The sequence below is a fragment of the Calidris pugnax genome, unplaced genomic scaffold (genome assembly GCF_001431845.1).
Source record: "Calidris pugnax isolate Ruff unplaced genomic scaffold, ASM143184v1 scaffold160, whole genome shotgun sequence".
NCBI classification, from domain to species: Eukaryota; Metazoa; Chordata; class Aves; order Charadriiformes; family Scolopacidae; genus Calidris; species Calidris pugnax.
The window spans coordinates 279,519-294,579 of NW_015090871.1; the positions used below are offsets into that span (position 1 = coordinate 279,519).

Here is a 15,061-nt window from a genome sequence, read left to right on the forward strand (position 1 = left end):
GGTAGAAGCCTCGTATACCTGCAGTACAGCGCTTCGCTTTTTACTGGAGCTTGTATGATGTGATTCCAAATGAGGGACCCGATTTGCAGATAAACAGCTATATATAACCCATGCAATTGCCCAAAATTCACATATTTTACATCTCCCTGACATGCTGTTCTTTAGCGCATGGAGAAGGGAACATCATCCAACACTATACTTTAGCCTCAGTCCAGGACAAAGAAAAGCCACAAACACCTGAAACTGAGTTAGTGCAGTGAGAGGGACTGAAGGAGCGAATGAGCTGAGGGGGTTTGATTACTAGTGGGAAGGCAGGCAGTGAGGTCGTTTCCCCCCTGCTCCCATTCATTTCTGGGATGCTCTGAGCAGGTCATCCCAACTCCTCTTCCTCCCTGAGTGTGCTTCAAGGGGCCATGGGAGAGAAGGGTGAGGAAGAGACCAGCAGAGACAAGTGACAGCCATAGGAGGGTCCTCTTGGACCATATCAGGTGTTTCTGAGTAAGTGAAGGGAAGATTTGAGATCAAAGGCAGGTGTTCTCCGTGCTGTAGGTGCCTGAAGAAGAGGAGGCTGAGGGGAGACCTTATCGCTCTCTACAACTACCTGAGTTGTAGAGAGGTGGGGGTCGGTCTCTTCTCCCAAGTCACAGGCGACAGGACGAGAGGAAATGGCCTCAAGTTACACCAGGGGAGGTTCAGGCTGAATATTAGGAAAAATTTTTTTACTGAAAGGGTTATCAGCCATTGGAATGGGCTGCCCAGGGAGGTGGTTGAGGCACCATCCCTGGAGGTGTTCAAAAGACAGGCTGATGTAGTGCTGGGAGGTCTGGTTTAGTGATGATGCTTCTTGTTTGTTGTGTGGGTGTCTATTTTTGTCAGTTGGGTTGACGGTTGGACAAGATGATCTTTAAGGTCCCTTCCAACCTAGAAGATTCTGTGATTCTGGATGGATGGCCACTGTAGTTTAAGAGACTGGGGCCATCAGCCATGAAGCAGATAGAAGTATACACTGGTCACATTATAAACAGAAGTACAATGGCCACTGCAAAAACCAAACAAGACTGATAGATCCCTTCCCTTGAAGATCCCTTCCCTTTACTCAGAAATGCCAGGCAAGGCCAGGGCTTATCTTTAATTTTCTAATAAACTAAATGTAGCGTGTTCAGTCCTAAGTAGGGTCAGAGTCAACTGTGCAGCTTTCCTTTTCCAGCCCAAAAAGATCACTGATTCAGGTGGGCATGTGCTACTTGAACTGGGTGGAAATCCTTAGGGACTGTGACAGCAACGTGGCCCCTTGGCCAAGAGGTCAGTCACATCAATGTGACATCCTGATCAGGTCACTGAGGGTCTGTACCATCAGAGGCATCATCTCCCCACCATCCGAGACATAAAACAGGGCTGTGATAACGTGTGCTGTTCCATAGCACGTACACAACCCTGATTGTGTTTCTGCCCAAGCTGCAGGACCTGTCCCTTTCATATTCTGTTCTTCAGGCTCCTCAGGCAAAGAGTTGTGTGTGTTTCCCCCATGTTTGGGATTTTTTATAACATCTGTGGTTATCTCTACTGTCTGTCTTTGTCCCTGTAGCCAAAGCCACCCTCACCACCCTCTCCTGATGAGGTCCCCATCAATGTCAAGCAAGCGTACAAGACCTTCGCTGCAGTGCCCTTGTCACACCCCCTGCTTGGGACACAGGTAACCTATGCTGTTTGGGGAGCGTGTCACATGGATGGTGGGACATCAGAAGGTTGGGCATTGCAGGGAAGCATGAGAACAGAGAGGGGGCAGGTGTTTGCGTCTTCCAAAGAGCTATGGTGAAGGAGGGAGGTGTTGAGGTCCCCATGGAAGCTGGAGTCTGTTCCTGTCGCTCACCCTGCAGGATCCTGTCCATAAACTCACCGAGTCCTGGAAGCTCATTGAATTTCATGTCGCTATTACTCTCACTGGACATCAGGATGCTGTCCTGATATAAGAAACTTTCATAACTTCCATAGTCCAGGGCCAGGCCAAACCTGTTCTGAGGATTTTTTTATTAGTTTTTGATTAAGTTTACCTTAACTGGAACTGCTCCTTCTCCCCTCCATGTATTCAAATCATGGACTCCTTCAGGCTCGAGGAGGCCTCTGGAAGATATCTGCCTCCATCCTCTGTGCAAAACAGGGCGGGCTTTGAAGATGTATGAGGCGGCTGAGGCCCAGTCCACCTGAGTTCTGAATTTCCAGAAATGGAGATTCTGAGGTCACTGTGGGTAATCTCCTCCCATGTGTGACTGTCTCTGCTGCGAAGAAGATTTTTCTGTAGGTTTTATCAGAATTTCTTTTACTGCAGTTTGGGCTGGTTGCCTCTCATCCTTTTTGCTGTTGAAGGTAGTCTGCTTGGTCTCTTCTTGTGCTTCCTTTTTGTTTGTATAATTAACAAACTTTCATAGTTTTAATAATCCTTTGCCAATTCTTATTTTACCCTACTGATTTCCAGTTCACAGATGGGTTTTGTGGATCCATTTCTTTTTCTGGCCCCTGTAGTTCTGCTCATCCAATATTCTGTTATTTATTTGGGTAAATACGAATTTTTCTGTCCTGACAGTGTCTCTATCTCCTAGAAGTAAATTTTCAATAGATGCATCTTTGATTTAAAGAAAGTCCAAGCTCCTCCATCCTAAGCTAAGCCTCTGCTCCTGTTCCTCACCTGTTTCCCTATGTTTTTCACTTTTTGCCCTTTTAAAAGTTGTCATCTCTGTTTCTGTTTAGCCCTCAGTTTAACTCACAACTGCTAAGCCTGAAGTGGCTTTGTCTCGTGTTAATTGTGGGACTGTTGTGTGAACTATTCCATCAGTCAATGCCCAGGTCTGCTGCTGTGTATTACATTGGTGACACTTGGCTGGAGGGCAGGAGCAGTGGTAGAAAACTTCCTTTCTAGAATGTGCCCGTTTCTCTCTATTCTCAGGAATTGCCTGGTCAGAGCGGCACAGAGAATCCCAGAAGTGCCCCGGAGGTGAGTTCTGGTGGCCGGAGCTGGAAGTGGGATGGGGACTCGCAGGGGACTCAGGCTTTCGGGCGGTGGATGTGGAGGCGGGATCACGGGGAGGCTGGGGAGGAGGAGGAGGGTGTGAAGGCTGGGGCCATATGGGAGGCAGGTTTGTCTCGGTGGCGGGTGGGCAGTGACCTGTGGCTCTCGCAGGTGGCTGCGCACAGCCCTGGGGGACTGCACAGCCCTGAGCAGAAGTCCTTCCGTGAGAGGCAGAAGTATTTCGAGATTGAGGTGAAGCAGCAGCAGATGGACAAGCCCCCCAAGAGAGTCTCCTTGGTGGGAGAGGACGACCTGAAGAAGATGAAAGAGGAGGAAGGTATGTTGGAATCTGTGCAAGGAAATGTGTCCTGTTACAGGAATCCTTTCTCCGTGGGAGGCACGAGAGAGCGCACACCCCACAGATCCCAAAAAGCACTTCCAAAAGCCCATGGGTGGTTATTCCTAAGGCCTGGTAACAGCCTGAAGCAAGTGTATGTTACAGAGTTTCGTGGATGCTCCGCTGTTCCTGTGTGGGCTAGTGGAAATGCTGTGGTGTCGGGGTTTCCTGTAGCTGGGAAACACTGCAATAAAGTTTAAGAAAGTTACTACAAACGATGATGTTTCTTTGTTGCTGCCCGGGCTGACAGGCAGCAACGTGGGGCTGCCCATGGCGTCCTTGCAAAGTATCTGACAGTGGAGTTTTTACTGCTCATTATTGCTCATATAATGAGCTTTTACTGCTCATTAAGCTGCTCTGATTTTACAGAGGGCTTGCAACAGGAGGGAAAATTACTGCTATTGTTTTGATGTCATTTCCTCCTGCTTGAGAGTTGTTTTAAAAGGCGAAGAGGAATGATGTTAAGTAGAAAAAAAAGCTTGTCCTGAAATGCCATCCTGCTCCGTAAGAAAATACAGCTGGAATTGCACTCTGGGGTTTGGGAGCTGTGACTGGTGCTTTCAAAGATTTATCATAGAATTTCTTTTGTAAATGGTTGGGTTTTGTTGTTTGGGGTGGTTTTTTTTTCATTTTATAAATAGCTAGTCTTCTCTTTTCCACCTTCCCTCCTCTATTCCTGTTCAGAGGCTGTTTGCGAGTTTGTCCGGAGAGTTAGAAACTGTCTCATTTTCACTTAGTAGTTCAGGAACATGAACACCTTTTAAGACAAGAGCAAGCTCATAAAAGATAGGAAGGTAAGAAAAAGAGATTGCAACTTGTCATTTTGGGTTTCTTCAATACGATGTGGCGAAAAGAATCCCAGGTCCAACGTAAGAAGTTGTCTGGGTATGTCAGACTCTCACTGATGGCTGAAAGAGAGATGTAGGAAACACAAAGATCAAGATACAAAGGATGGAATGAGAGAAGGCGAGTTTCAGGCTTGCCTTTCAGCTTGTTTTGAGATTTGCTGAATGGGGCAGATGAGGACAAACATCACCTCTAATCAGGATATCTCCAAGTACTAGAATTAAAAATAAAAACAAATAAATAAAACCCTTTGGGGGACAGTGTAGAGTTTGTTGCATCTGAAGCGTTAGTGAAGTGGAGGAGAAACAAAGGCATCCAAGGAGAGAGCATGGACTGAAAACAGCACAGACTTGGGATGATGAGCTCAAGGACCTGCCCAGAGGTTACATCCTCGAGGCGGGGTGGTTTAGCGAGCGCTTTGTGGTGTAAGATGAGTCTGTCTTACTTTGGCAGCTCGAAAACTGCAGCAGAAACGTACCCTTCTGCTGGAGGAAGAGGCAGAAGAGGAGGAGATGGCGAAGCAGGCGCCTGAGGTGAGCGTGCAGTCCAGTGTCATCATTGAAGGAGTCGAGTACAAGATTGAGAGACTCAACGGGAGGAGCAGCCAGTCTCCGGCCACTCGGTAAGACAGGGCTGGTAGCTCACTGCCACCTGCACACATCAGAGCTGTCAGCGATCTTCAGGGAAGAGGGCTGGGCAATTTTTCTCCTTCAGCATAGAACTGGGCAAGGTTTTCTGGCTCTTTCTTTTCAGAAGAATCACTCCCTCAGCTGTCTGTGTACTTGGGTTTGTAGAGATGTTGATTTTTAGAGACAGCTAATTCAAGATAAGCCCTGGTGATCAACCTACATTAGGGTTTTTTTAGGCTTTTATTTCCTCGTTCTCCTGGACTCATCCTCCAGGTTATGTTGATCTAGTTTTTCTAATTCGTGGCCATAAGACTGGGGAAGGAGAAAAAGCTTCTCATAAGATTTCAAATTACAGCAGCTGAAAACACTTATCAAAGTTTAATCAAAGTAAACTTGAGCAGTAAAAATAAGGGCTCAAAGTCATAATAAACTTTCTTGCTGCCACCTGACCCACAGTAACCATGTGGATGTTCTTAACCGGTGGAAAACAGGCTGGTGCAACCCCCTTTCAGTTCAGGCCAAACCAAGCAGTGTCTGTGTGTGCAGAGCGTAGGAGTGCAGATGGTGACTGTGGCTCAGCTGATCTGAACGTTGCAGTGGTTCAGTAATGAGCAAGTTTGCAGTAATTGTGAGCACAGAGCCTCCGTGTGTCCAGCAGCCACGCAGGGAGAGCTGATACTGAGAATCGCTGTTCTGAGACCGCTTGGGATTCACCCAAGCCCAGATGGGCGCTCAGTTAAAGCCTAGCAGATCCCTCATTAACATCCAGGCACCTCCAGCAGCAGCACAGGGAAATGCTGGGAGCAGCCATGGCAGCTGGAAGGAGCCAAGCTGGAACTGGGCAAGAACTCATCAGCAAACACCTTCCGTTGCACTGGAAGAGTGTGTTTCAGTGGATGGTTGGGCTCCACATGAGGAACATGAGTTCTGATTTTAGAGAGCATGAAAGTTTGTGAAATCAGGAAGGAAAGGCTTGCAGCAATGGAGGGGGAGCTGTTGAGCAAAATCTTTAAGGGTTGTGTCTTCAGATTGAACTAGGTGTTACGTCCTGGGGTCTGTTCCAGCCCTCTCTGGGCTGTACCAGCCTGTGGGACCCTTACCTGATGTGCTTATGTTCCTCCAGGCCCTCCGAGGTCAACGAGAACAGCAGCTCGCAGAGGAATTCACTGGAAGAGGGGATCAAGGCTGAGCAGAGAACCAACTCCATGTCTGGGTAAGCGGATTGGCAGCATCCTCTGCCTGGGAGCTGCTTGGTGATAGGGCAGATGCCACCTCCTTTTTAGCAGCTGTAGGGTGTAAAAGGAAGGGTTTTGTGGAGAAAGTGATCGGAACCAACTTCTTCAGAGAAACTCACCTCTGTTGTGTGTCCTTCCATCTCCCAAGGTGATGTGGTGGATGTGGTACTAAACCGTTGACTGGGGATGTTGGTCATCACCTTTTATCTTGAAAACAGGGGCCCAGGCCAGCCCACCTCACCTCTCACTGTTCCTCTCTCTGCCCAGGCTGAGTCCCTTGTACCTTGGAGCAGGGGACGCAGTGGCACCCGTGCGGACGGCCAAAGCTGAACGGCGACACCAGGAGCGGTTGCGAATGCAGAGTCCTGAGCTGCTGAGTGGCCAAGAGAAGGAGCTTTCTCCTGCAGAACGTCGTGCTCTGGAGGCGGAGAAACGAGCAATGTGGAGGGCAGCACGGTGAGACACAAGAACCTTCACTCTTTGTTAGCCTAGTTCAGGAAAGGGGGACCTGCTGCATGTCTTTTGGATTACATGGTGTTAAAAACAGGGAACAAACAAGCCTTCGTTAGGGGAGGTCATATTGTACCTGTTCAAACAGTGTGAAGCATCGCCGCTTGGCTGAGCTCATCTGCTTCCGAGCTGCGTGAGTGAGGTGACTCTTACATTTCAACAGTGCCTGCACAGTCATGAAAAGAGTGGAGTTTTATAAAAAACTCAACGCCTTTATGTGATGGTGACTGTATTCCTCCCTGCTCAGCACACAGCTTCCACCTCCTTTGTAACACAGGAAAAAGATGGTATTTATTGAAGCTTCAAGGTGACGGGTTCAAAGTGAAAAATGGAAAGAGCATCTCACACATCCAGTGATAGATCCCCATATCTAGACGTGTACAGACACATATCCAGTGCTAGACTGGAAAACTTGCTGAAGCCAAGAAAAGAGCAAGATGAGGGCATTCTTATCCATATAAGCTGTTTCATCAGCTTTTGTTTGAATTGTTTTGGAAGAAAGAGAACTTCTTAGCTCAGAACTTAAGACTTGAAGTTAGTCCAGGCATTTACTGTGTCATTTAATTCCTTTCAAAATTAGGCAGGCTCCTCCTATAAGTAATTATAGTTTTCTTCCCATAATGTTCCTGTAGGAGACATTCATAGGACAGTCTGAAACAGTCTCTTTGGGGGTTTGGGGGAGAACTTTTAGAGGATCAGGGCTGCCCGTGACTCCTCCTGCTGGATAAGGTGCTGGAGGGGTGACCGTGAGTTGTAACACCACTTGGCAGTTCCTGTGTTTGTGCTTAGCATGGGTGATAACGGTGTTGTCACCTTCTGGGAAGCTCTGAGGGTGAAGACATACATAGTGGAATCCTCAGTCAGATCTAGCTATTTATCTAATCTAGGGCTTTGGGAGCACAAAGCTTCCCATTGTTACTTGATCGGGTAGCAGATGTGCTTATGGTTTATTTAGGGCTGGACTAATGTTCCCCATTACCAGGGCTTTTGCCCTTCGAGAAAAACTTTCTTGGTATCCTCCAGCTGTTTGCCTGGTCTGTCTCAGCTGGGAATTTTTGTCTGAAGCCTTAGTCTCATGCCCTGTCATCAGAAACATCAGAAAGCAGAGCCAGTCACAGCAAAGCCTGTTTGTTACATAGAGCCTTGATTTGGTAAAGATTGATTCCTCTCATCTTGTCGCACATTTGTGAGACCTTTGAAGTTGCTGCGTAAGCACCGTGGTGTCGTCAGGAGCACACATTGTGCACAGAGTTGCTGCTCAGTCTTTGGACCTAAAAAACCCACTCCACTGTTGTATTTGGTCCAACGGAACAGGAGTTGTCTGTCAGGCTTCTCCCCCTGAAAACCAGCATTGCTGTGCTCAGAGAGGCAGCACAGACCGGTTGGTCATCCCTTCCCGATGAGATACACAGGATTTTCTCTGCCTCCTGCCTCCCCTTCCCTCACATGTTTCCTCATAGGATGGGGCAGGGTTTATGGGTTAGGCCAGCTCTGATCCCTCCAAGGCCTCAGCATGAAGGTAGCCAAGGGCTGCTGCAATAAAAGCTTTGTTCAGGATGGGTGGAGAAAGGAGAAACGTGGCTTTGCCCACGCAAACCTTGGAAAGTGAAACCATCACAAGGACATCGCTCGTGTCACAGAATGTGCACCACTTGCCTCGGGACTCTCTGCTCTTCCATGAACTTGCTGCTGTTCCCAGCAAATACAGAAATCAAAAAATGCTGGGGGGAGCAGGATTTTTTTAGGTGATCCCATGATTTGCTCCTGTAACATCTGACTGCGCTTTTGGATTAGCTAGGATTTTGTTGAAACTGCTTAGGGCACGGGAAAAGTTGTACTTTAGAGTGTAGAAGGGTTAGAGAGTGCTAAGTTACAGTGGTTTTGTCCACTACGGGCAGGAGAGAGATCCCTGCCTTCCAGACCTTTGGTCTCTTCTCTTCTACGCTGGTTTTGTCCATGGAAAATGACCTGGTGAAGGGAGAGCCTTTCGGAGGTAGGAATACAGGACCAGGAGAAGCTGCCTGCAGCTGCCCGGCTCTTCAGTTGTCAGACCTGGTGCTGCTGGTTGTACGTTCTACAGAGAAGCTCCTCGGCTCCACGTCGCTTCTGGAACTAGGGTGTCACTTTCTGTGCAACTCTCGCAGAAGTGTCGGGCTGATGCCTCGGGCAGGGTTGGCAGGAATCAGTCACCAAAACGTGCTGCGTTTTGTAAGGCGAGGATGGACTGTTCCCTGCTACTGCAGATCTCCTGGGATGGGCTGGTCTTCCCAGGGTCCCTCTTCTGTGAGCAACAGTGACAGGATGGCTGAGGGCTCACTTCCAGAGGCCCCCGGCAGCGCTGTGTTGCCCTCACAGGGTGCTGCAGCCACGCTGGCTTGTGTTTCCTCACATGCATGATGCTGGTTTTATTGCTTTCTTTCTAATCCCCTGTCTTCTGCTTCTTTCCAGTTCTCTGCTCTGTGTGCTGTCCCTCGCGACCCCATCAGTTTGCACCTTCTTGGGCTTTCCTTTTTGCCCCTGTGTCACCAGTGCTATGCCAGGACATGTGCTGTGCCCCCCCCATCCCTCCCAGCACACACCCTTGTGCTCTGCTGGGACACACACCCTGGGACATGCCCTGGGCACACAACAGCCACTGGTGCTAGTCCCCTGGGAAGAGTGTGACCGAGGAGGTACACACCGGCACGCACCGAGGGGGGCAAATGTCCAGCAAGGGCTGGAGGGCAGCTCTCCTGCTATTCCCACCCTGTTTTATGGATGCACCCACCTCTTCAGCTGCATGTGTCCCAGGGCCTGTGGCAGACAGACCTTCCGTAATGTTTGACCTTCTCGCCCTCCACAACTCCTAGAAAGGAGGGTGTAACCAGTGGGGGTCGGTCTCTTCTCCCAAAGAACAGGCCATGGGACAGGAGGAAACAGCTTCAAGTTGGGCCAGGGGAAGGTTAGGATGGATATTGGGGAAAATTCCTTCCTGGAAAGGGCTGTGAAGCCTTGGCAGAGGCTGCCCAGGGCAGTGGTGGAGTTGCCATCCCTGGAGGGATTGAAAAGCTGGGCAGACGTGGTGCTGAGGGACACGGGTCAGTGGTGGGTTGGTCGGTGCTGGGTCTGGACCCAAGGTCCTAGTGGGACTCCAGGAGCTGAAAGGTCCCTTCCAACCTGGACAATTCTATGACTCTATAGGCTTGTCCATTTTGCTTCTTCTATTCTCATGGTCAGACAAAGGTACGTGCTGCCAGCTGGGCAGATCTATGTATGTACATGAAGAGGCTGTCAGATGTGCACACACACTCATGCTCTGCGCGCCCTCACTCTGCTTAAACACAGACACTCCTTCGTAACGACCTCCTGGGCCTTTTTCATGGGTCTGCTGGGTGTTCCTGGTCCTCTCCTGGCCCACGAGGAGGGCTGTCTCTGGACACCAGGGCCCTGAAGGCTAATGTTTCTGGGCACCTCATCCCAGATTGTCCTCTGGAGGTTCCTGCTCCTTCTGCAGCAGCCGGTGTTGGGCAGGATCAGATATAGGAGCCTGGTTTAATCAAGGCTGCCCCTATCTCAGACCCGTGTTTCTCCTTGCCAGGGTATGTTCCTGTATCTGTTTCTTTCCCTACGCTTGTCTGCTGCGATGTTCATCATCATCTCCTCTTCCTCCTCTTCCTCCTTCTCCTCTTCCTCCTCCTCCTCCTCCTCAGATCCTCAGCTCTTGAAGACAGTATTAAACAGTACGAGCAGGACCTGGCCAGGAGGCTGTACCAGTCCCGACAGCGGGCACCTGCTCCCGGGGCCGGGCCAGCTCCGATGCCTAGTCCCAAGCAGAGTCACGCCTCGGCACCCCCTGGGTCAGGAAGCCATTCCAGGTGTGCGCAGTCCCCTCCCCGCCAGCTGCATGCTCCATGCTCCCCTCCGTCCCCTGTGTCCCCACGGCCCTCCCAGCGGCGAGGGGTAGGGGGGAAAGTAATTTTCCTGAGATACCCAGACCCATCCACCAGCAGTCGTTTCCACGAGGATGAGGGGGGGAAGCTGGGTCTGTTTGATGGGGAGATGGGAGCAGACATTTCTGAGGGCTGAGCCCACCTTTTCTTCACTGTTTCATTATCTCCCAGTGGCTGAAGGGGGCTAAGATGCGACACACTGAGAGCAGAGAGGAGAGGAGAGCCCCAAGGACTGACCCTACTCCTTTGAGCCCCTGCAGTTCCTTTCCCAGCTTGGGTTCTTTTCCCATCCTGTCTGGCACCTCTGGAAAGGGCTGTGGCTCCTCAGGGTGTTGGTGCTTAGCTCTGGGCTCTGTCTGTGAGTCCCAGGATAACAGCAAACTGAGCTGTTCTCTCCTGCTGTGAGAGTCTGGCAGCCCCAGGGGACCACAGGTGCTGGATCTGCCACTGGGCGCAGAAGGTGGCCTCATCTCCTATCGAGATGCCATCTTATCTCGATAAGAGTCTTTTTATCTCAATTCAGTCTCTCTTATCTGACGTCTCTTTCCCCTCCCTCGTTCCCGAGGCAGGATGAAATCGCTTGAACAGGATGCTCTGAAAGCCCAGATGGTCATTGCCAAGTCCAAGGAGGGGAAGAAGCGCAGCCCGCTGGAGCAGCTGGCAGAGTCCCCCTCGCCAGTTCCTACACCGTCACCGACACCACTGGAAGGTACTGTGTGGCCTTCTCCGTCTCGGAGGGGAAAAGTTAATGCTTCTCCAGGTTAACGGGCTTGGCAGCAGAGCCGTTCAAAGCAATTCCCTCCCACAGCCTGGACTGGAAGGCCCTTTGGGGCATGTGACGTCCCTCAGCACAGGGGATGGGCCTGATCTATTGAGAAAGTGAGAGAACAGCTGAGGTGGGGTTCTAGGGAATCAAAGCAGAAATCTAACCAGCATCGTGACTTGTTAAAAAGACAGGAAAGAGGCGTTTGTTGTGAGAAGGCAGGGGTTTGGACTAGGTGATATCCAGAGGTCCCTTCCAACCCCATGTGATGCTGTCTGTCCTGAGTGCAGAAGAGACTATGGTTAAATGCTGCTAAAGGGAAGGGGCAGCTTTGGGAAGGCGTTGGGTCCAACACAGCCGTTCACTGAGTAGTGCTTTTCTGTCATCTTTTGCAGATTGCAGTCCCAGGAACGTCACCTCCCCAGGAAGGCTGGTATGACATCCCTCTGCTTCCTTTTGGTATCTTGCCGATAATACCGGGGTTTATCAGTTTCTTGGCTTGGGTGTGGGCTGTTCCTCTGGGCCCTGGGGTCCCTCCTTAAATACCTGAGCCAGGTCTGGCTGCGTGATGTGTAGGGCTGCGAGGAGGCCGCCGTGGATGGAGCTCTGCCGTACCCATTGCTAGAGGCGTCCCCACTTTTTGCAACTCAATGTAACATCTGCTTTCTGTCTCCCTAATTTATTATTTCATCCTTTTCTTGGTACTTAATCTGTGTTCAGAAAGCCCTTCACTTCAGAGACTTTGGCCCCCTGCTTCCTCAACAGCATGAAACTGAGAACTGAGCTGTAATCAGCATTTTCCTTTTTCTAAGCACTGCATAAATGGAACAGGACATTGTTGCAGAGAACTGTTGGAGTTGGTAGGACAGAGAAAGGGCAGAGCGGGAGCAGCTGCTCAGAGAGGACCTGGTTCTGCCTCAGGTCCCACAGCACAGCCAGCTCTGGACTGAAATCCTGACTAAACTACAGCCCCAGGAACCTTGCCACCAATTTTTCCACAAAAACAGGTTTCCTGCCTCACATGGTGTGACGTGCGTTTTACCACATCACATCATCTTCTCTCTGCAACTTGGAGCCCCTGTCCTGATCCAGAACAGCTAAAACGGTGTCCCAGCGATGCCTCGTTTTCAGAGCCATATTCAGGGGCTCTGGGCACTAACTGAGAAGGACACTCTGCTGCTGCTTCTGTCTCTGCTCAGCCTTCTCAGCCTGCTCGTGTTTTCCACCCGTTTCTCTCCCCTTACTTGCTCTTCTCTGTTTCTTCTCTTTTGCTGTCCCTTCTAGTCCATGTCTGAAAAGAAGTTTGACTACCGGGAATTTGCTGCTATTCCTTCCTCCAAACCCGTTTACGAAATTCAGGTATAAACTGCATGCTGGGCTGCCACATTAGGGCCTGAGGTGGGGGCAGTGCCTGCTCGTGAAGTGATGACCCTCCGAGCAGAGGCTGAATAACTTGAGGAAGTCCCTCAAAGCCATGTCTGCACAGGAGGCAGTGACAACCAGCCACGTGGTGTAACTGAGGGTTTATTGGAGATTCCAGTCCAGTGGAGTGGTGAGAAAGTTGCTCCAGGTGGTTTTAAAATTAACAACAAAAGTTTTGCAAATATAAAGCAGCTACATCTTCACCTTAATTGATCCTGAAATATTTTTAAGTGAAAGATAAGAACCCGCCACATGGTAGGGGGGTTGGAACTTGATGATCTTTAAGGTCCCTTCCAACTCTAACCATTCTATGATTCTATGAGAACTAAAAAGGAAGAAAAAGGTATAGAAATGATTGCCAACAAATTGCAAATTGGAGCAAATGTTGGCTTCAGACTAGAATGTACCAGCATTCTGTGCAAGAGGCAGCTCTGGTGACAACTCTCATTCATGATAACTACTGTAGATGAACTGGGAAGTGATGATGGGTAAGAACACCGAGTTTGGAGGGTGAGCACCACAGTGAGGTGGCTCTTCTTCCTAAAAGAGCCTCATTTTGTTTAAGCTGCTTTGCTGTAGAATCACAGGAGCTTCAGAGGTAGGAAGGGGCCTCTGGAGGTCATCACCAGTCCCCTCGCTCAATCAGGGCCACCTACACCTTGGGGACTCAGGCTGGTGTAGTCGCCCAGGACTGTGAACTGCCTTTCTCTTACTGTCTGGGTCCATCATTAACTGATTGCATTTGTAACAGCTGATCTGAGAAGATACTGTATGTCTATAGGCTGGTTTTGGGAGGAGTTTTTTTTAGGTTTTTTTGGTTTGTATATAAAGAGTGAAGCAGATGCCCGCAGTCAGGTTTGTGCTGTGTGTGGAGAGCTCACGAGCACTGACGTGCTGGGCTTTATCATGCTGTCAGGACACACAGATCCCAGGCCCAAGGTGTCATCTCCAGAGCCAGGCTGACTTCAGCAGAGCTGTGGTGTGAGGATTCTCGGGTGGTTAGATGCTATTTGGTGCATTTTGGCTGACTCCTCTCACTGGTGGTACTGCCCAGCCCTTGGTAGTCACCCCTTTTTTTATCTGAATCCCTTCCCTTTGGGGTGTGCACCCACCTTTATCCTACAACTTTAAAAAAAAAATTAAGCTACTCCTCACTTTTGCTCTTGAGCTGAGCAAGAACACCTCTAAAAGACAGATTTTGATCAGTAGTAGCCAGAACTCTCCAGCAAGTTTGGCGTTATTAAACTTGCTGAATACTGAGCTCTTCTGAATCCCCATCCTTACAATTGTGTAGCTCAAAGTTGAACTGTTGAGCTCAATGTAAATATTGTGTACAAACCTAGAAAGATCAGTAGAAGTAACAAATGCAGCCACTTTTGAAGTAACCAGAACATTTCAACATAATACTTTGACCTTTCCATCCCTGAAGCACTATATACAGCTGGATTAAATGCTCTAATTCAGCAAAATAAACAGGGCTTGGTACATTTCTGCCTGGCCCCAGAGTAGTGCAGATTTTCAAGCCACTTCAAGTTCCTGACCATGAACAAAGTTGTTTTCTCATGGTGGTGTCACTCTGGTGCAATGAGCTACAGCCAGCTCTGGTTGTTGGAAAGGTCTTCATTTTGTGGAGGCTTTAACATTAGCAGGAACTGGTGAAGTTTCATGATTATCATGAGCCATTTCCCCACAGCTGTCTCGGCCATCTGTTGAGATGTAACTGCCTCCTGTCCCACCTCAGTTCTCTGTTCACACCTGAATATAAAGAGGAGGGTCGGGTGGGGTTCAGCCTGGAGAAGAGAAGGCTCTGGGGAGACCTTAGAGCCCCTTCCAGTCTCTCAAGGGGCTCCAGGAAAGCTGGGGAGGGACTCCTGGTCAGGGAGGGGAGCCCTAGGAGGAGGGGGAAGGGTTTTAAGGTGAAAAAGTAGAAATTTAGGTGAGATGTGGGGAGGAAATTCTTTGGTGTGAGGGTGGTGAGAGCCTGGCCCAGGTTGCCCAGAGAAGCTGTGGCTGCCCCATCCCTGGAGGGGTTCAAGGGCAGGTTGGAGGGGGCTTGGAGCAACCTGGGCTGGTGGGAGGTGTCCCTGCCCAGGGCACTGGGGGGGCTTTAAGGTCCCTTCCCACCCAAACCACTCTATGATAAGAAAGTTGATTTTGTGTCAGAAGCCAGGCCTGGGAACAGCACAGGGCAGAATTAGGATCCAGGACTCTGAAGGAAATGTAGCTCATGTCTTTGCTCTCCTCCCATGTTTCTATTCATTTTCTAGTCTTAGCGCTTTCTGCCTTTCATGCCACTGCCCATCATCCTTCCCCACACACAGCGTAA

General features: G+C 49.7%; 1 protein-coding gene across 20 annotated transcripts in view; it reads left to right on the top strand.

Moving 5' to 3' along the window:
* The window catches only part of SCRIB (scribbled planar cell polarity protein), a 95,217-nt gene that overhangs the window by 76,807 nt on the left and 3,349 nt on the right, over window positions 1-15,061 (top strand). For 16 of the 20 annotated variants that reach the window (XM_014945714.1, XM_014945720.1, XM_014945715.1 and 13 more), the window contains 10 exons: window positions 1,586-1,693; window positions 2,942-2,989; window positions 3,176-3,341; window positions 4,701-4,869; window positions 6,000-6,089; window positions 6,379-6,567; window positions 10,311-10,475; window positions 11,120-11,259; window positions 11,709-11,746; window positions 12,598-12,672. In XM_014945714.1, coding sequence (XP_014801200.1) covers window positions 1,586-1,693; window positions 2,942-2,989; window positions 3,176-3,341; window positions 4,701-4,869; window positions 6,000-6,089; window positions 6,379-6,567; window positions 10,311-10,475; window positions 11,120-11,259; window positions 11,709-11,746; window positions 12,598-12,672 — 1,188 coding nt within the window. The remainder of the gene's footprint in view (window positions 1-1,585; window positions 1,694-2,941; window positions 2,990-3,175; window positions 3,342-4,700; window positions 4,870-5,999; window positions 6,090-6,378; window positions 6,568-10,310; window positions 10,476-11,119; window positions 11,260-11,708; window positions 11,747-12,597; window positions 12,673-15,061) is intronic. The other 4 variants (XM_014945725.1, XM_014945734.1, XM_014945718.1 and 1 more) reach the window with 3 other exon arrangements.